General features: G+C 36.1%; 1 protein-coding gene across 7 annotated transcripts in view; it reads left to right on the forward strand.

Moving 5' to 3' along the window:
* Nucleotides 1-22,439, forward strand: part of add2 (adducin 2 (beta)) — a 28,081-nt gene that overhangs the window by 2,147 nt on the left and 3,495 nt on the right. For 2 of the 7 annotated variants that reach the window (XM_079872048.1, XM_079872050.1), the window contains exons 1-13: nt 4,487-4,725; nt 5,350-5,389; nt 6,094-6,235; nt 7,555-7,706; nt 8,950-9,030; nt 9,688-9,837; nt 10,943-11,086; nt 11,181-11,279; nt 12,439-12,615; nt 13,612-13,851; nt 15,657-15,773; nt 19,465-19,551; nt 21,700-21,829. In XM_079872048.1, the coding sequence (XP_079728174.1) occupies nt 6,133-6,235; nt 7,555-7,706; nt 8,950-9,030; nt 9,688-9,837; nt 10,943-11,086; nt 11,181-11,279; nt 12,439-12,615; nt 13,612-13,851; nt 15,657-15,773; nt 19,465-19,551; nt 21,700-21,829 (1,480 nt within the window). In that variant the 5' untranslated portion in view covers nt 4,487-4,725; nt 5,350-5,389; nt 6,094-6,132. Of the gene's footprint in view, nt 1-2,810; nt 3,024-4,478; nt 4,726-5,349; nt 5,390-6,093; nt 6,236-7,554; nt 7,707-8,949; nt 9,031-9,687; nt 9,838-10,942; nt 11,087-11,180; nt 11,280-12,438; nt 12,616-13,611; nt 13,852-15,656; nt 15,774-19,464; nt 19,552-21,699; nt 21,830-22,439 lie in introns of those variants that run through there. The other 5 variants (XM_079872045.1, XM_079872044.1, XM_079872047.1 and 2 more) reach the window with 3 other exon arrangements.

The raw sequence follows: 22,439 nt of genomic DNA on the forward strand, positions 1-22,439 counted from the left end.
ATCATGGAAACAATTTTGACAAATTTGTTCACAATCTTGTTGAAACATGGCAAAAAAGGCCATTCACTGTGTGGATTTAGTATTGCATTGGAAACGAATTCAGAGAGTATACAACACCCATTTTAAAACTCCAAACAAGGCTAATCTCACTTAGAAATTGCTTTTTTTTTTTCTTCCCTGAAAATGTTCCAATTCATTGTTGGTTTTAAAAAGCATGCTTTTTTTTTGGTGCATGGGTCACTGATTTCTCAGCGCATTATACAGAAGTGAATGCACCCAGAACCACACATTAACTTAATTATAAGATCCTTTTTAAAATCAATCCAGCATCACTTTAACCATTATACATCTCCCTCATATACATCTCCCTCATATTCTCTCTCTCTCTCTCTCTCTCTCTCTCTCTCTCTCTCTCTCTCTCTCTCTCTCTCTCTCTCTCTCTCTCTCTCTCTCTCTCTCTCTCTCTCTCTCTCTCTCTCTCTCTCTCTCTCTCTCTCTCCCCACTTCCTACAAGCATTAAGATCTCTCAGTGGGGGAGAAAACCCTCATCCGGTCAGGAAAGCTCTGTTTCAGACCGATCAATAAGTAACAGACACGTGTACTTGTCTTTCATCCCTCCTCAGATTGACATCAAAATCCTGCTTGTAGCAGAAGCCAAAGTTCAAGTTTTTGAGATTAAAAAGTGTAGGTTGAAGACTAAATAATTGCTGACTGATGATGTTTGCTGTTATAGCAGCAGGACCTGATTAATTTGGATCCACTCGAGTAGAAAACTGTGCTTGAAACTGATCCAGGGACAGGGCGGCACCAGTTTGGATCCAAAGGGGCCCCACTCATTATACAGTCTCCCCAGAGAGAGGACCTCTCAGTAGGGGTCCCAGAGCACCTGAGCCCCTGACAGACTAACAAACACGATGCTGTGACTGCTAGTGCATTAACTCAGACACTTTGGAGATGTCAGTGTTGTATTTTGGATGAAAAAAAAAAAATCTAAATTACATTTATAATAGAAAAGTTGAGCATATTACTGTTCTTTTATTCAGCAAGGATAAATTAATTTGAACAAAAGTGACAGTAAAGACATTTATAATTACAAGATATTTCCATTTCAAATAAGCACAGTTCATTTGAACTTTCTATTCATTAAGAATAACAAAGCAGCACAACTGTTGTGTCACTGATGACAAAAATTCATATTTACTGTTTTACCACACCCTTTACACACACACACACGACATGATAACATCATGTAGTTGCTGCAGATTTCTTGGCTGCACATCCATGATGGGAATCTCCCGTTCCATCACATCCCAAAGGTGCTTTATAGGATTGAGATCTGGTGACCGTGGAGGCCATTTGAGAATAGTGACCTCATTGTCATGTTCAAGAAACCAGTTTGAGATGATTTGAGCTTTGTGACATTGAGTTATTCTGTTGAAAGTAGCCATGAGAAGATGGGTTCACTGCGGTCATAAAGGGATGGACGTGGTCAGCAACAATACTCAATAGGTAGGCTGTGGCGTTTAAACGATGCTCAGTTGGTACTAAGAGGCCAAGACAATATCCAGTCACACCATTACACCACCAGCAGCCTGAACCGTTGATACAAGGCAGGATGGGTCCATGCTTTCACATTGTGAACGTCAAATTCTGTTGAGACTCATCAGACCAGGCAGCGTTTTTCCAATCTTCTGTTGTCCAATTTTGGTGAGCCTGTGCGAATTGTAGCCTCAGTTTGCTGTTCTTAGCTGAGAGGAGTGTGTGTGTCTTCTGCTTCTGTAGCTCTTCTGCTTCAAGGTTTGTGCGCTCAGAGATGCTCTTCTGCAGACCTCGGTTGTAATCAGTCTGGCCATTCTCCTCTGGCAGCAACAAGACATTTGCTATAAAATGTTCTAGATTTGCTATGTGCTTTATGATTTCTAGAGTGTTTTGAGGGATTGCTAAGTGTTTTTGTTACTGGTCAAAAGAGTCCACCACCAAGTCTCTGCCATGTTTTTATTTTATTTATTGTTTTTTGCCTGGTTTTTCATCCTGCCGGTTCAAAGCTGAGGTGTAAGTCTGATTGTAATAGCCATATAACAACAATAATAATCATTTTCAAACAGACCGATACTGTATTTCCATCCCGAATTCAGTGCTGCCATGCTGGGCTTTTCAAACAAAAGTGGTTACACTTTTGAGAATTGAACTTACAGTTGCTTACTTATAATTGCCTTGGAGATTAAAGTAAGATTAAGCACGGTGATGTTTCCAGTCCACTGCCATCATTTTATGGTGCAGGCTGAAAGAGCATTTATTTACAGTATGTGAATAGGAGTACGATGTTGAGGGAGAAATAAAAGATATTCAGGATCAAAGTCTTAGATTATGTGCCATCAATCATCTGTTATGCATCCTGGAACAGTGATAGACTGATTTCTCTAAATGTAATGTATTAAATAGACCTTCCTTGACTAAACAAGCAAACTAATCGATCGCATTTACTAATGCACATAAGAGCTACATCTTGCTGTCAGCACTACTTGTGCTGTGTGTGTGTGTATATATGACAGTTAGTGCGGCCCCCCACATGACTTTGGGTGTGGTGTGCAGAAATACTTATCTAGTATTTGCAGGACGGCCTGTGTGCTTTTGCATGTGTGTCTATTATTAATATGTGCACATCACTATTATGTCCTCATGCACATAATATGTAAAAGAACCCTTCCATGATGTGCATGATGGGGATCTTTCATTACCATAACTCCAGATTATAACTGAATTATATACATATTAATTTTCTTTCTTTTTTGTTCAATCCCCCCATCTAGCAATCTCGCCTGGCCCTACTTTGCCTATCCTTTCCCTTTTCTCTGTTTTCTGTCTATCCTTCTCCTCTATTCCACACTGGGGAAAAGAAGATGAGTAGGTCTCCCACCCCTGTAGACGGGGAATGTCTGGAAGGAGAAATGGTCCAGTCTCCCCAGCAGTCAACGCCATCCAGCGGCCTCAAGAAACGTGTTTCCAGTCTCCTGCAAAGCCCTGTGAGTAAATGATTGTTTACTTTTTCAGCAGCTTTGATTCCGAAAGCATTTTTCCCATTGATTTTCTCCATAGGGATTCAAGAAAAAGTTTAAAACAACCACCGCTGAGATGAATCGCAAAATTACATTTGATTCAAAGAGAAATGTGTATAATATCTGAACAAAAAGACAATATTAAAGCAGATTACTTCATTACGTGTATAGAAATAATGAATATTGTTAATATTTTAATATTACTAACGTTTCAATGATACTATATGAATACAATAATAAGTGTATTAATAAAATATTATTATTTGAAATTACTATTATTATTATTTAAAGAAACCTGAGCTGTTTTCCTCAAATGTAATATATTTCCATTGCAACATTTGAGTCAGAGCAAAAAATATGACAATCTGAACTCAATTAAATCACAATAACTAAAACTGTTGACTTACATTAATTGATTATAAGTAAGTGATTCTGGTATCTTTGTTTTGAAGGCTTTAAAGGGGTGGTATAATGCCCTTTTCACAAGGTGTAAAATAAGTCTTTGATGTCCCCGGAGTGTGTATGTGACGTTTTAGCTCCAAATACCCCACAGATATTTTTATATAGCATGTTAAAGTTGTCACTTTTTGAGGGTGAGCAAAAACGCACCGCTTTTGTGTGTGTCCCTTTAAATGCAAATGAGCTGCTGCTCCCGGCACAGAGGGCGGAGCTTCAAGAGCTCTTGTTCTTTTACCTCACACAGACATGCACTGGAAATTTCAAAAACTTTTAGCCTTTTATGTTCAAACCGAAGTCAGAAAGATGGAGAGACTCAAGAAGAAGTGAAAACATGTAGACAACATTTCTGAATGGTTAGTTGATGAATTTATGTAGCTTATGTGTAGTTATCTTCTAGTCACTGATTAGCATATTCTGTCATGATAATCTATAAATCGTGTTCTGGGGGCGGGGTTTATGTCAATTTTAGGATTAGTGATGTCACTAACCCGGGAGGAAGCTTGTGTAGTCCCTACCAGCCGTTTGTTGTAGTCCTTAAAAAACGATTTCTTTAAAAGCAAATATCTCAAATACAGATGGTGTTTATGCTCAAACAGCAACATTACACACTAACTAAAGTTAGAAAAGTGAAATAATAATCAACCACCCCTTTAAACATTATCACCATCAATACATTTCTCTATGGAAAGAATGAATGGCATTTTTACTTCCAGAATCCTGCTTTTGCACTCTAATGGGAATGATATGATAATGACAACGAGTGAGGTTGTAAAAGTGAACAGGTATTCAAAGCGGCATATCTCCCATGTCTGGGAGACCCACATCGGTTTGCCTGCTTTTATTCGCCTGTTTCTCTCCACCCTTTAATGTCCTGCCTCCCAATCCCTATGTCCTCTCTCCCCTTCCCCCTCATTAGGTTCCAAAAGATATGATTATCTCCACAGCTCAGATATAATCTGCCCTGAATCACCACTGACAGCTGCAGAGAGAGAGAGAGAGAGAGAGAGAGAGAGAGAGCATAGATAGTGCAGGGAGTTTTGTGTTGGTGCAAAACAATTTAAAAAAACCTCTCAGAATGGAGGGAACGCGTTGAATGAAGGACAGAACTGAAGAGCTCAACGTTCCAAATGAGGATGATTAATTCAGTCTTTCTCTGTTGTGGATTGTACTGGAACCTGTAACTCACATATTCTTCCTGCTGTTTGTTTCCGTATGTTTATAAATGTATTGTTTTATTTGGGCTTTATGTCTGTTATAATGTGTTTGTGTGTGGCATTATGTTTGAAGCAGTGACAGCGGTGTTTAATGCTTAATTTAAAACTTTTAAAACAATTTCTGATTCTTGTATAATAATTACAGTGCTTACAAGTTAAAACTATATTGGTATTCCTCAACCATTCTAGTTAGTTTATTGCAAACTTTATTATAAACTCCTGACATTCAGTATCAAACGTGCAATTAATTCAGCCAGAACCGTTTAAAGCTTAAATCATTCAAACTTTGTTTTGAAGATTTTTTCATCTGTTTATTTTAAACTTCATACTTTTTAAGAACTTTAAACATTAAAAAGTATCAGTGTTAGACTTCTATTGATTCAGCATAGAATGTTCAGCATTCAAAATGTAATGCTTAATATATATATATATATATATATATATATATATATATATATATATATATATATATATATATATATATATATACTCTGCAAAAACTATGTTACATTATGTGTTCATTATCATGTAGAAAAAAAGAAAAGGCTCTAATGCAGCATTTCTTTTAACCAAAGCCTAAAAGCTAAACTTGTGAAACTTTAATACTGTTCTTTTGCTAGATTGCAAGCACTGGTACTGGAAATATGGTTACAGTATACAGTAAGTTTTTTACATTAATTATGGAATATACACTACCATTCAAACGTCTGAGATCAGGCTTTTTTTTAAGATATTAATACTCTTATTCAACCATGGGTGCATTAAATTGATCAAAAGTGACAGAAGACTTTAACATTGTAAATGTAAATTGTAAATATTTCAAATTAATGCTGTGCTTTTAAACATTCTCTTCATCAAAGATTCCTGGAAAAAAAATAAAAAAAATTATAGCACAGCTCAACATTGATAATTATAAGAAACGTTTCTTGAGCATCAAATCAGCATATTATAATGATTTCTGAAGGATCATGTGACACTGAAGACTGGAGTTATGATGCTGAAAATATATTTAAAACTGCTCACATAAAAGCAGTTTATTTATAATAGAGCTATTTTTACTGTATTTTTGATCTTTTGAACAGTAGTGTACTTTTCCATGATACTTTTTAAATTCATGTATCATTGCATTTCAGTGGACCATTTAAGTGAAATGCAAAAGAACAACAACAACAAAAAAAAGGTTACCAGTTACATTCTGTGATAATAACACCTTTCCTGAAACATACATATACATTTTCACCTAAAATGCTAAAGAAAAAAAAGAAGAAGAAGAAAAAATCAACCACCAATGTGCATTTTCCTTTTTTTTGTGTGTACTAGTGCATGGTGTTGTTTAATGACTGAATCTTATTTGTGTGTGTTAGTCCTTTAGAGAGGAGCTGGATGCGTTGATTCAGGAGCAGATGAAGAAAGAAGGAAGTTCCTCCAATCTGTGGGCTCTCAGACAGATCGTAGACTTCATGTCCACTCACGGATCTCCGGCCGCCCTGCCCGTCGCTCAATCCAGTACGTACTGTAACACATGCCATAATTTACATATACTCTTAAAAATAAAGGTTCTTTATTGGCATTGATGGTTCCACGAAGAAACTTTAACATCCACGGAAACTTTCAAATGCAGAAAAGGTTCTTTAGTGGAAAAAGATTATTTAGATGCACTAAAAGATTGCAATCTCGGTTCAATCCCACACCCACACAATCTTATTCCTAAATGACAACGATTCGGCTATGTCTATTCAATTTTTGATACATTGAACATTCAGATCTGAGTTGGTGCTGCTGCTGAACTAGAGAGAGCAGTTGTCATGTATAGGTATGAAACAGCTTCACAAACAGTCTTTTCAACCACACAAGTAAATATATATTTGTCATTGAATACATTCAAGACTATTTGTTCAAATATGCTGATTCATCCACTAAAGAAGTCTTTATGGGTGAGTCATTGAATCATTCATTCAAGCTGATTTGAAAAATAATTATTTCAATTATTTACATATTTTCACAGTCTGCAGCAATTAACATTTTGTCAGAACTTCAATTTATTGTTTAGATTTCTATTCAGAATCGTGATCTCTATTTTAAACAAAAAGAGGTGATTCTCAGTTTTTCTACAATCGTGCAGCTCTAATTTATATTATTAAAATGTAAGAAAAAATGTTTTACTTTTAAGAACTGTGCACTGAAAGTTTCTTAAAAAGAAAACAAGAAAGAAAGAAAGAAAAAAAATGTTCCAAAAATCTAAAATCTTCTATGGCATTGCTGCAAAAAAACAACAAAAAAAACATTTTTGGAACCTTTTTTCAAGAACCTTTATTTTTCCCTTTATTTTTTAAGAAGCATGAGTCGAGAATAATTTTCTTGGTTTCATAAATAAAGCCGGATGTTTACACTAATTCATATAAATGCTGCACATTTCTCTGCTTAGTTATTTTCTTATCTTAGTTATCTGTCTTTCATTTTATCTTTGCAATGTATTGTTGTCATATATGTATATATAATTGTATATAATACAAAAAGGTATTAGTTTTATCTATCGCTCAGAGTTTCCATTTTATTCAGTGTTCATGCGCATATCATATAACATTATTCTTTTATCCAGACACTTTTAAATTAGAGGAGTTTTAGTTTCAAACTTAATGAATTTAATTGTGAGAAAGTCAATTCAGTCAAACTGAACCGTTCCAAGTTTCTTTGATTAAAAGGCTGTCGCACCACTTAAACTGCAGTAGACTAAGTAGTGCTGCTCTTTTTACACAGCCTTTCATGACTGAGACTTTCATTGACACACACTTTTGCTGTTTCTCTTGTTCCTCATGCCCGTGCAGCCGTTACCATGGTGACGCCGATTAACGATGTGCAGGGATGGGAGCCGGGCTCCATGGTGAAGGGGGAGAGACTGATGCGCTGCAAACTGGCTAGTGTTCACCGTCTGGTGGATCTGTACGGCTGGGCCCAGCTGGCCAACACGTGCCTCACAGTAAGAAAACAACACCCATAAACACTTCTGTCAGCATGCCAAGAATCCTGAGAAGTGCTCCCTGCGCAACTTTTAACTTAGAGCTTGATTGATTAAACAGGCGCTCGGCTCGAGTGAAGGTTGAAATGTGATCAAATTATAAGGTGCCCTACTGTTCAAAAGTTTGGGGTTTGAGATTCTTATGCTCACCTAAGCTGCATTTATATACATTTTATATTCAAATGTAATTTATTTGAATTTTCAGCAGACATTACTGTCAGAAATCATTCTAACATGCTGATTTGCTGCTCAAGAAACACTTCTTATTATAACCAATGTTGAAAAAAAATTTTTTTTGTACAAACTGTGAGACTTCTCATCGAGATTCTTTGAGTAGAAAGTTCAAAAGAGCAGTATTTATTTAAAATAAAATTATTTTGTAACATTATAAATGCCTTTACTGTCCATTTAATGTATCCTTGCTGAATAAAAGTATAAATTTCTTTCCAAAAAAAAACAAACATCTTACTTAATACTGACCTTAAAATTTTGAACAGCATTGTATGAGTCTGCTTATTAACTGTTATATAACTCATGCTTATGATTTAAAAGAAGTAAGTTCACGTATAGTGACTTTAAATAATTGCTCACGGCTGCCATTCTATCACTTCTGGGCGCATTAAGCTGATTAAAAATACTGAATAATTTTTGCTGCATTTACATTAGCGTACTTATTCATGTCTCCTATTTCTCCTTCGCTCAGTCTATAGGGATTTGACTTTTAAAAATAGGACGGGATTTTGTGATCAAGTCTGGTAACAAGGTTTTGCTAGTTTGATCTTTACAAGAGGTGTGTAAATCAAGACTCTTAAAGGGATAGTTCACTTAAAAATGTTAAATTTTGTCATTGCTTTCCCTCATTTTAAACCCTTAGGACTTATTTTCTTTCATGGAACACAAAAAGAGATGTTAAGCAGAATGTTGAAGCTATTTCATTCCTAAAAAGTTATCCAAATGTGAATAAAACACAACACGACTGCACCATAAAGTTAGGACTTGTACGCTACAGTCTGACACGGACAGAAATGTAAGTCAGCATCTCTGAAAATCTTATGAAAAGCTGTACAGGTTTGGTAGGACATGAGGATGAGTAAATGTCAGATTTTGTTCATTTATGGGTGAACTACCCCTTTAACCTCAGGTTGCTCCAGGGAGATTGTTCCTGTAAGTTGCTTTGGATAAAAGCATCTCTTTCTCTCTGCAGATGCGTGTTAGTAAAGAACAGGAACATTTCCTTGTGTTGCCGAATGGTCTGGCCTGTGGGGAGGTGACTGCGTCCAGTCTGGTGAGAGACTGTCCACACACACACACACACACACACCAAACACATTCTCTTGTGTCCTGCAAGATGTCTCCTGATGATAGCGTTTCACTGTGCTGAAGCGTTCAAATGAAGGTCACTAGAAACAGGAGTGCCATCACAGTTTGAGATTGTGTGTATTATTTGCTTATAAAAACTGAAAGATTCAGTGTGTTCAGCATTTTTCTGGGCATATTTTGTACATTGTTGCAAAAAAGAAGGTATTAGAAATTGGTACTCATGAAAAATTTCTCGTGCCCATGCATGTTTACAATTGTGACTTGTAATGAATAAAATAAGAAAAAAATGCAGTTCAAAGTTTTGGTCTACTAAAGGCATAATGGAGTCATTTATATATTTTATTTATTTTTATATCTAAATATAAATCTATATTTAAAAAATACATTTATATTTATGCATAATAAAATAGTAGTAAATTATGCACTCGTTCTGATTTTGCAGAGTTTGTTGATCCCGGAACAACATTCCTATCCGAAAATGTTATCCTAACCGTATCCCTAGCCCTAAACTTAAGCCTACCCATAAGTGATCAGAGGGAACTGATAGGGGAATGACACTGATGTAGAAGCACCTAACCCTGGCTGTAAGCCTGAACTTGACGTAAGGTTGTGTGATGTCCAGGTGAAGGTGAACATTCTGGGGGAGGTGGTGGAGAAAGGCAGCACTACTCTGGGAGTGGATCTGTCTGCGTTCAGTCTTCACTCTGCGATCTACTCTGCCCGACCGGACGTCCGGTGTCTGCTGCACCTCCACACTCCTGCCACAGCTGCGGTACGACACACACTGACCTGGGAGTGATCTATCTATCTATCTATCTATCTATCTATCTATCTATCTATCTATCTATCTATCTATCTATCTATCGTTCTATCGTTCTATCTATCTATCGTTCTATCTATCGTTCTATCTATCTATCTATTGTTCTATCATTCTTTCTATCGTTCTCTCTATTCTAGCTACAGTATCTATCTATCTATCTATCTATCTATCTATCTATCTATCTATCTATCTATCTATCGTTCTATCTATCTATCGTTCTATCTATCATCTATCGTTCTTTCTATCGTTCTGTCTATTCTAGCTACAGTATCTATCTATCTATCGTTCTATCGTTCTTTCTATCATTCTCTCTATTCTAGCTACAGTATCTATCGTTCTATCTATCTATCTATCTATCTATCGTTCTATCTATCGTTCTATCTATCGTTCTATCGTTCTCTCTATCTATCTATTGTTCTATCATTCAAGCTACAGTATCTATCTATCTTTCTATCGTTCTATTGTTCTTTCTATCGTTCTCTCTATCTATCATTCTAGCTACAGTATCTATCTATCTATCTATCGTTCTATCTATCGTTCTATCGTTCTTTCTATCATTCTCTCTATTCTAGCTACAGTATCTATCGTTCTATCTATCTATCGTTCTATCTATCGTTCTATCTATCGTTCTATCGTTCTCTCTATCTATCTATTGTTCTATCATTCAAGCTACAGTATCTATCTATCTTTCTATCGTTCTCTCTATCTATCATTCTAGCTACAGTATCTATCTATCTATCTATCTATCTATCTATCTATCTATCTATCTATCTATCGTTCTATCGTTCTTTCTATCATTCTATCTATATATTGTTCTATCATTCAAGCTACAGTGTCTATCTATCTATCTATCTATCTATCTATCATTATTAAAAATTATTTATATCACTCTATTCTTTTAGAAGCATTGTCTCAGTTGTCTCAAATGACCTACAAACCTGAGAGCTGACGTCTGTTGAAGATACTTCATCCTGCATTCTCTCATTTATCTTAATTGGTGGATTTTATTATTCTAGCAACAAACATCTTCTATAACTGCTATTAATCTTTCATGTAGGTATCAGCCATGAAGTGTGGCCTGCTACCGCTATCCCATGAGGCTTTGCTGGTGGGTGAGGTAGCTTATTATGACTATAATGGAGTAATGGAGGACGAAGAGGACAGAGTGGAACTCCAGAAGAGCCTCGGCCCTACGTGCAAGGTTAGATCCTCGATTACAGAGACTTCCCTCAGAACATGATGTTGTGAGGCCCGTAAGGTCGAAAAGGGGTTGATGAAATGTTGTTATTGTACAGGTGTTGGTGTTGAGGAACCATGGAATCGTGGCACTGGGAGAGTCAGTGGAGGAGGCCTTCTACACAATCTACCACATCCAGACCGCCTGTCAAACACAGGTAGGCAACAACAACAAAAGTTACAGCCCTTCCCATGATGGCAAAACATGGAAGAGTGGATAGTGGGACAGTAGGAGTGAGAGAGAGAATGCTAGTGTTCAGAGACTGAGAGAGCCAGTGAAAGTGTGCGTGCAAGAGAACATGCACAAAAGTCATATTTGTAGTATAAATATGCATATTACTATAAATATGAATATTATAATATAAATATTTATAGTAAATATACACTAAAAGTTAGGGCTCAGTAAGATTTTTTAAAATGTTTTTAAAAAGAAGCGTTATGTTTCAAGGCTGCATTTATTTGATCAAAAGTACTGTAAAAACAGTGAAATATTATTACAATTTAAAAGATGTGTTTTCTATTTTGATTACATTTTAAAACATAATTTATTCCTGTGATGGCACAGCTGAATTTTCAGCATCATGCCAAATTATCCTTTAGAAATCAGTTTAATGCTGATTTGGCGCTCAAAAAACGTGCTGCTTAATATTTTTGTGGAAACTATTGTACATATTTATTTTCCGTATTTTTTTGATAATAGAAAGATCAAAAGAACAGCATTTATTTGAAATAGAAATCTTTTGTAAAATTGCTAATGTCTTTTCTGTTCATTTTAATCAATTTAAGTATTCATTTCTTTTCTTTTCTTTTTTTAAATCATAGTGACCACAAACTTTTTACTGTAGTGTAAATATTTATAGTAAATATAAATTTTTCTAGTTTTTGCTTTGCAATATATTTCATCATCAACATAATGCTCTGTGAGCGATTTACGTACAGTAAAAATGCCCATGTATTGAGCCATTCACAAAGAACGTGTATTTGCGGTTAAAAACGCGGGTCACTCAAGCAAGAGACACTTTTTTTACTTATTTTAACTCCTTTTAGTTTTTAAAATGCCACGTCATGCACCAATGAAAGCAATCTGCACAGTATCAAATGAATTTGAAATCATTTCAGGAATGACTGGAAAGGTCATGGAAAAGTCTTTTAAAATCACTAGTCAAAACTCTGGGACCCGTGACAGAAAGACAATAAAAAGGATTGTGAAAACTGAAAGACGTGCACGGGTTGAGAATAGTTGTATTGTTAGCTGGAGTGTTCAGTATGCTGTTTGTTCACACTGAGTCATGCTGCAGTGGTGTGTTGTCCTGGCAGGTGGCAGCACTGTGCAGCGCTGGAGGAGAACAAAACCTAATCATGCTGGACCGCAACATTCACAGGCCCGTCGTCACAGGCACTGTGGGCTGGGCTGGATCCACCTTCGGCCCCATGCACAAGAGCAGGCTGGGAGAACATGAGTTTGAAGCATTGATGAGGACGCTGGACAATCTGGTTAGTTGATTCCAATTTGAAGTGCTATTATGTTACTTTAAAGGTTCCTAATTTTGTTTTGGAGGTCTCCTACAATAGGTTTACATGCATCCAAGGTCTTTTTTTAATTTTTTTTCTCATAATATACATTGTAGCATCACCACTTTTCTCAGAGTGTCTGAAACAGTTTTATAAAGGATTCAGTCTCACTAAACCCCTTCTTTCCGAGAGCCTACTCTGCTCTGATTGGTCAGATGGCCCAGTATGTTGTGATTGGTCACCGCTTATACAGCGCGTGTCGGAAACCAAACTCCTTTTACCATACCTGAATTTGCAGTGCAGAAAACAGCGTCTTCTTGATATGTCGCCAACACAAACCAAACTCTTCCAGTCAATTAGACGTCGTTTACAGGCAGCCAATGAAGACCCTAGATGGGCATTATGTAAATGTATTACAAACCTACATAGGTTTGTGATAAAAGTAAGACTGGAATTATTGACGACTCATTTCAGGCAGTTCAGAATCGTTTTTTTCATTTCTTTTTAGAGACAATAACTCCATTTATCGTGCATTTTGATCTTTGAAACTTTGTAGACCTTTTATATTCACAAACAACTATATTACACACTACTACATGAAAGGTAATGTCTGAAAAAGCATAATAGGGCACTTTATTTGCATGACTGTGTTTGCATACAGTATTGCCGAAGCATTAATAAGAAACAAGTAACAACAAGAAAAAAAAAAATACAAAATGACAATAGCAAACAACAACAGAAAAGTATTCAAATAAGGTAGTAAGTTATGAATAAAAATAATATAAAGAAATAATAAATGTATGTAATATAAAATAGACATTTATCAAGACATTGTGAAGAGAAAAAATACTGTGATTGTATGTACGTGGATATTAAAGTCTAAAAACAAGGGAGACAGTCCAGACCAGAGCAATTTACCTAATTCTAATTTTATTGCTATTATTCTTGACTTTAGAACATCTGATCATCATTTTATAGGGTTACCGTACAGGATACGCCTACCGTTTCCCAGTGCTGTTGGAGCGCACCAGAACCAGGAGAGAGGTGGAGGTACCTGCCTCCGTCACATCATTTTCTTTTCATGACGATGGGGTTCAACCCCACCCCCGTCTCAATCCCCACACCCAGAGACAACAGCAGAAGACTAGATGGCTGAACACCCCAAATGTCTATCAGAAAGTCAACCAGGACCAGGCCAGCCCGGGACATCGGACCACGGTGAGAGAGATCTCGTATAGCTTGTGTAAACTTTATATAACTTGAGTATCCAAAAAGTCTATTCTAATAATGAGATCTGAACTTAATTATTAGCACTGACCGCCAAGTTGTGCGCATACTTAAGACACTAATAATAATGCTAATAACTAGCTTAAGTATTACATTTTTGCATGTAACTCATGCAACATATTTCAAATTGTGTGACCTAAGGTGACCAGATTTCTGATACTGAAACCGGGGATATTTTCTAGTATGGTCAAAATATCATTGAAATCTAACTTATCATCTATGAATTACAAAATGGGGACAATACTATTTACTAAATACTATTTTAACTAATACAATGTTTGTGTTTTTTAATTGTTGTCGGTACCAGATATTATTATTAAAATATATCATTATTTTGATGTTAGCAGGTCAAACAAAACATAACTGGTTTTAATACAATTAATCAAAATCACACTATGAAAAATAGTAAATGGTAACCATTGCAAATATAGCAAATCGGTATTGTACATATGTTTTTTAAATATGACTTCACAAAAACATACTATGTTCTTTTGTAATTATTATATATACAAATAAAACTCTAAACATTTTCTAAATGTATTAATATTTTCATTTTCACAAGCTGAATATACTGTAAACAGTAACAACTATTTTTACTTTTCAAATATTATTTTGGTAACTCTTTAGTTTAGAGTCTGATTCTCTCTATTAACTAGTTGCTTATTAGCATGCATATTACTAGGATATAGTCTGTTTATTAGTACTTATAAAGCACATATTAATGCCTTATTCTGCATAATCATATTCTACTTCCCTTAATCTTGCCCAGTACCTAAACTTAACAACTACCTTACTAACTATTAATAAGCAGTAATTTGGAGTTTGAGGCAAAAGTCATAGTTAATAGTTAGTTAATAGTGAGAATTGGACCCTAAACTAAAGTGTGGCCGTTATTTTATGTTTGTGCTTTTGGAAATGGATCTTTATTATTTTGCATTATAGGCTCATTTTGAGCATAACGTATGTGCTTTCTGAAATTGTAATTTTTTGAATCCATATAGGGGTGTACTATCACCCATTTGGTATAGTTAAAATATGTGTGTGGGAACTACTGCATAATTTGTGACTATACTTTCAGGAATGTTTAAAATGATGTTTAAAATAATCCTGCACCCTGTTCAGGCCCTGTTATATAGTACATGCTAACTATTCGTGTTGAATTAAAGTAATTCTGTTTAGTATGTTACTACCTTGAAACCGATAATGGTGTCTCTTTTGATAACTGATGATCATAGTGATCTGCTCTCATCCATGTTAAGTTCTTCATTGCTAAAGTATCAGCGTGTGAATCAGTAATCATTGTAGCTTGCAGTGTATTGTAGAAATCAGAGTAGCTTTTCTTCTGAAAATGAATTGACAATTTGAATGACTAAGCCAGAGACTGTGTTGCAGTTCAGAAAATAGTCCGAGAGTGAGTCATAGAATATTATTGGTAGAATAATGGCGTATTCGTTACATCACTGTGATAGGACTACAGTTTGGCTGTCTCTTCTACCATGTTCCACCCACCTCCCTTTCTGCTTCTCTGCAATGCAGGGGAGATATTTTATTGTCATAAATCTCACTGCAGGGCTTGCACTGCCCTCTGCTGGTTCCTTTTGGACCTGTACATATTTCCCTTGCATCTTTCTCTTAAACTGTCTGCCTCAGTTAGCTTTTTTAACATAGGCTGGATGTCAGGAATGATTAACATACTTTCGTTCAAGCAGCTTCTGTATTGATTTATTTTCTTTTAGTGGCAGAAGGCAGAGGAAATCGCACAGGCCAGTGGACAGGCCATTAAAATCGAGAATCCAAACCAGTTTGTCCCTCTATTCACCAACCCAAAGGAGGTGCTTGAGACTAGAAATAAGGTACAGTAAGCTTTTTTTTGTCATTGGGTTTTGTAAGGGGTTTTACAGTCAAAGACCCAGAACCAGATATGATGAATGAAGACCCGGAATCAGAATTATAATAAATTAAATAAAAGATTTACTGAAGATATTTGCAGTTTCATCAGCAGAAGTCGGCTTCAGTACTCACAAAGAGTTCGTAGGCCACCCCCCTTACAGTTACAAAGATCACAGCAGTTATACCCTTCACCAAGGTCTAAGCTACGTCCTTGCTTCAGGTTGCAGTTTCTGATTGGCTAATAAATAGATAAAAATAGTAATTTTCCACACATATACAGAGATTGAAGCATATCTCCATCGATTATGCAGCTGACACTCGGACCCTGAAGTTAGGCACGTCGTGACCTTCCAGTTCTCAGATCTGCATTGCTGGGCGCCAGCATGTCCACAACAACAACTCAGTCAATCTCTGATAATGCCAGTGGTTCCTTAACCTGTAACCAAAAAGACTAACACACACACTGACACACAGCTTTTCCAAGGTTGGATTTGGCCAGGCTCTAACGATAAACAGGAGAGTCCTCTCAAAACATCAAGATAATGTGTTCTTTCTCTCAAGGAGAGCTACACTTTAGTCTATAATGAAAAGTAAGGCTTTAACTGAGAAAGTTTCCCTTAAACTATAGACTTCAATGACCCTTGTGACCATAGTTGTCAGAGTACCCTAGAAAAACAGATGTATGTGTTGCCCTTTTTTAACAAAACAAAACATCTTTCCATATTTCATTTCTGGAAGCCGGGCTAAATGAGCAAGCACTGTTACTGCATTCAGATATCAAATACAGACATTAGAGAATGCATGAAAAGAACATTTCAGTAATCACATGGTATTGGTAACTTCTACAAAGTAAAATCTCATAAGCCTAGAGAAGTCATTCAACTCATTTGCTATTTAGAAGGAAAAATATTGATTAATATCTTAATTATAATCACTCATTACACTCACCTAAAGGATTATTAGGAACACCACTAATACTGTGTTTGACCCCCTTTCGCCTTCAGAACTGCCTTAATTCTACGTGGCATTGATTCAACAAGGTGCTGAAAGCATTCTTTAGAAATGTTGGCCCATATTGATAGGATAGCATCTTGCAGTTGATGGAGATTTGTGGGATGCACATCCAGGGCACGAAGAGTCCGTTCCACCACATCCCAAAGATGCTCTATTGGGTTGAGATCTGGTGACTGTGGGGGCCATTTTAGTACAGTGAACTCATTGTCATGTTCAAGAAACCAATTTGAAATGATTCAAGCTTTGTGACGGTGCATTATCCTGCTGGAAGTAGCCATCAGAGGATGGGTACATGGTGGTCATAAAGGGATGGACATGGTCAGAAACAATGCTCAGGTAGGCCGTGGCATTTAAACGATGCCTAATTGGCACTAAGGGGCCTAAAGTGTGCCAAGAAAACATCCCCCACACCATTACACCACCACCACCAGCCTGCACAGTGGTAACAAGGCATGATGGATCCATGTTCTCATTCTGTTTACGCCAAATTTTGACTCTACCATCTGAATGTCTCAACAGAAATCGAGACTCATCAGACCAGGCAACATTTTTCCAGTCTTCAACTGTCCAATTTTGGTGAGCTTGTGTTAATTGTAGCCTCTTTTTCCTATTTGTAGTGGAGATGAGTGGTACCCGGTGGGGTCTTCTGCTGTTGTAGCCCATCCGCCTCAAGGTTGTGCGTGTTGTGGCTTCACAAATGCTTTGCTGCATACCTCGGTTGCAACGAGTGGTTATTTCAGTCAAAGTTGCTCTTCTATCAGCTTGAATCAGTCGGCCCATTCTCCTCTGACCTCTAGCATCAACAAGGCATTTTCGCCCACAGGACTGCCGCATACTGGATGTTTTTCCCTTTTCACACCATTCTTTGTAAACCCTAGAAATGGTTGTGCGTGAAAATCCCAGTAACTGAGCAGATTGTGAAATACTCAGACCGGCCCGTCTGGCACCAACAACCATGCCACGCTCAAAATTGCTTAAATCACCTTTCTTTCCCATTCTGACATTCAGTTTGGAGTTCAGGAGATTGTCTTGACCAGGACCACACCCCTAAATGCATTGAAGCAACTGCCATGTGATTGGTTGATTAGATAATTGCATTAATGAGAAATTGAACAGGTGTTCCTAATAATCCTTTAGGTGAGTGTACATATACATTGAAGCAGCAGTTTATTCCAAAATCCACACCCTTCAGTTTAAACGCCTTTATTGAAACTGCAGATTTTATTGATTTAATATCAAAACTCAAATCAGGACAAATTGTGCATCTTTTCTAAGATCTTGTTCGCATATGCTCACCAAGGCTGCATTTATTATATTTAAAACAGTGAAAACAGTAATTTTTTTACAATTTAAAATATATGTTTTCTATTTTAATACATGTTTAAATGTAATTCATGTGGTGATAGCGGAATTTTTAGCATCTTTATTCCAGTCTTCAGTGTCACATGATCCTTCAGAAATCATTCTAATGCTGATTTGCTGCTCAAGAAACATTTCTTATTATTTTCAATGTTGAAAGCAGTTGTGCTGCTTAATATTTTGCAGAAACTGTGATACCTTTTTCAGGATTCTTTGGTGAATAGAAAGTAACAGCATTTGTTTGAAATACTTTTTTGTTTTTTTGTAACAATGTAACCATCCAAACTTTTGAACAGAAGTGTTATTCAAATTTAGCTGTAAGCTGCAATACTCAGATGCTAACAGGTGGAGAAAGATAGTATAAATAGAAAAATAATGATGACTAAGATTTCTGAGTGAAGTGTGCTAATATTTAGTATTCAAGAAAAAATACATATTTTATCATAATCATTTACTATCATTATATGTTCTGCATGACTGCCAACAGAACTGAGAGCAGATCTCAGTATTATGGCAGAGATTTACAGTCTCACCAACAGTGCGAGACAGAGTGTTTGTAGTGACAGAAGTTTTGCAACATGTAGTTTCAGTTTTTTACCATCGGGACCAAGATGACTGTGATGGGAGGAGGGAATAGTCACAGGGAGAGGAGAATATTCGGCAGAGAAAGGATAGCGAGAGAAGAAATGGACGATGATTGGTCAGACAGAGGCAAAACACAAAGTTCACTTAATAGAAAGTTCAAAAGAACAGCATTTATTTGAAATTGGAACTGTCCAAACTTTTGAACAGTAGGGTGATTCAATTTTAGCTATTATTTTAGTACATTTCCATAAATAATATTTTAATTAATAGGAAGATGTTGTACCCTGAAATCATTGCATTAATTAAATGCTTAAAAGAAAGCCAAACATTGACACTAGTAGTGTCATTGAAGGATTATAACTGGATTTATGCATAGAAAAGAGCAGCAAATACTTTATAAGATGATAAATAACTTTTTTAGACTATAATATACTAACTTAAATCATAATATTATTAAGAAAGTTTATGATAAAATAAACTTAGGATAGATGTTTAGTTGTTGGTAGTTTAGTTTAGGTGACATTCATTTTGGAGCCAAAATTAAACAATTATGCAGAAGCAAGATTACAATAAATATGCACACAAAGAGAATGTCAAGTACGTTCAAGCTGTCGAATTGCAGCTATGTCTACATAAACACAAAATACAGCTTAGGGTGATGGATTTTATTTTATTATTTTATTATTTGTGTTTCAGATCAGGGAGCAGAATCGTCAGGACATGAAAACAGCTGGACCTCGGTCTCAAGTGTTAGCCAGTGTCATCACAGACAACAGTCCACCGGTAAGATCATTCAGTTCATATATACTCAAAACAAGAGTCATACACTTATACTCATACACTTCAAACAATTAAAACATGTCCTTTCATATTCTTTCTCTTGAAAACATGAACATTCTTAAAGTGCCCCTATTATGTTATTTTAAAGGTTCCTAATTAGATGTCTCCTACAATTGGTTTACAAGAATCCAAAGTCAAAAAACAATTACATTTTTGTTTAATTTTTGATGTTAATTGCAGCAACTCTTTTCTCACAGTGTCTGAAACGATTCAATAAAGGATTCATTCTCTCTAAACCCCTCCTTTCCGAGAGTGTTTCCTTTGCTCTGATTGGTCAGATGGCCCAGTCTGTTATGATTGGTCTACCACAGCCAATCAGACATGAGAGAAATGAGACTCCCATTATCAAATCTGAATTTTAGTTCGGGAGGCTTCCTCAGCACTTGATACGCAGTGATACGAACAGTAGCGATGACGTCGGTTTAACCGTATCAATTCCTCATCCTTTGGAAGTGCATGCAATGTGGATTTGCTTTCACAGCACAGAAAACAGCGTCTTCTCTACATGTCGACACACTAGACTCTTCCAGGCCTCCGCTACAACTACTGTGTGTGTTTTGTTTTTTTACAAAACTACCTAGGTTCATGCAGGAAGTAATGCTGCCTTCATTTGCTATCTGATTTATCGTAAATATTTGTTTCTTAGTTGGAAATTGGACATGAACACTCTCTAGTCATATTTAAAACTGGGAAACTCTAAGATAATTTTGATACCCAAATTTCCGACTTTAAACATGGTGGAGGGGAGAACGATTGCTGCTGTGACTGGTATTCTGTATTAGTTTTTTTCCACAACAGTTACTGTACATCACATTGTCTTGTTGTTAAAAGTAGTGCATATGTACATATTTTTTTATTTTTGAATAACCATTTGAAGCATATTGTATGTTTTGTACACAGTAAAAAATTCCAAAATCATCAGCAGATAGTGCTAGGTAGTGCTGTGATTCAGTGAATGTTTATATGGTTGTCAATGAATGGGACGCCACATTTTATTCACAATGAAATATCTTCAATACATTATGGCTTTAATAAGATAGCCCCAAGAAATAGGAAACTTGGTGTCCTCCATGATCCTTATTCTGTCTGACAACAAAGCACTTGATCGCTCCAAGCTCGTAATCACGACTTCAGTGGGAAGAAGGAAATGTCCAACGGCATGTGAAGGCAGCGTTAGACTGAAATTACAGTCATTTATTTACATTACATTCATTTCAGGCAGTTCAGAATCGGTTCTTTTTTGGGGAGAAAATAACCCCAATTATAATGCACTTTGATCTTTGAAACTTTGTGCAAACACAGCTATATTATACACTACATGATAGTGTTAAGTTAATATCTGAAAAAGCATAACGGGGCCACTTTAAAATGACATTAATCTAATAAGGAAAAATACTCAAGATTATTAGCATTCGTTTTCAGAGAATTTATCTTAAAGTAGAAAAACTATTTGACATGAGAAAACAAATGTAATTCAAGTATAAATATAACAAATATAGTGGATGTTTAGATATGTATTACTGGAAAACGAGAAATACTTAGAAATGGTTATTTTTTTACACATTTTTAGTGTAGACTTAGAAATTACATGTAGTGCAAGTACAGTAGATAGATAGATAGATAGATAGATAGATAGATAGATAGATAGATAGATAGATAGATAGATAGATAGATAGATAGATAGATAGATAGATAGATAGATAGATAGATAGATAGATAGATAGATAGATAGATAGATAGATAGATAGAGACATAGATAGAGACATAGATAGAGACATAGATAGATAGAGACATAGATAGATAGATAGATAGATAGAGACATAGATAGATAGATAGATAGAGACATAGATAGATAGATAGATAGATAGATAGATAGATAGATAGATAGATAGATAGATAGATAGATAGATAGATAGATAGATAGATAGATAGATAGATAGATAGATAGATAGATAGATAGATAGATAGATAGATAGATAGATAGATAATGACTAATGAATATTTTTCACTGCTCAAAATCCGTTTCTAAAGACTTTTGCTTGTGAGCGTGTGCATGTGTTCATAATGTGAGCATGATTGTTCTGCTTCCAGTCTCCAGAGACTGTCGAGCCCCCAGCCATACCCGAACCAGACACTCCTAATCCCTTCAATGAGCTGACGGATCAGGAGCTGGAGGAATACCGCAAGGAGGTGCAGCGCAAACAACACGGCCAGCAGGACGGTACGAGCTGACACTGTCTTTACTAGACTTAGACAGTGTAGTTTTGTAACCCATTGATTTCTGACCCAAGTACTGACGTGTTATTGATTTTCTCACTGGATTAAAGAAGAGAATTCAATAAACATCCCCTGTCTTATACAGTATACACATCCTTAGACAAATATTGACTTGATGTCACTGCTACTGAATACCAAAGTTTTGCTTTTTATTTTATTATCCACTTTTAAGAATGAACGTTTGAAGCAATATATATTTTAAGGAAATAATGCATGTATTTAATACTTTGAAGTGTGCCTTGAAAATAAATGAATTAAAGTTGTTGAATTTCAGTATCTTTCCAGAAACTGCTAACTTGAGGTTTTGTGTCCCGACATCATTTCTTCATGGTTCAGCACCTGAGCACTGATCTTTTTGCACTGTGTCCTGTCTGACAACCTTCCCACACACACACTAAAATCCAAGAACGCCTTTACAGTAACTACCATTGTTGGGGAAGTCAAACTACCCATGACTTAAAGTAGTTCAACTATTGATTAGATGGATAAGCAGGTTACATCAGTAAGTAAAATCTACACTACTGTTCAAAAGTTTGGGGTCAGTAAACTTTTTT

Source organism: Squalius cephalus (genome assembly GCF_949319135.1).
Source record: "Squalius cephalus genome assembly, chromosome: 5".
NCBI lineage: Eukaryota > Metazoa > Chordata > Actinopteri > Cypriniformes > Leuciscidae > Squalius > Squalius cephalus.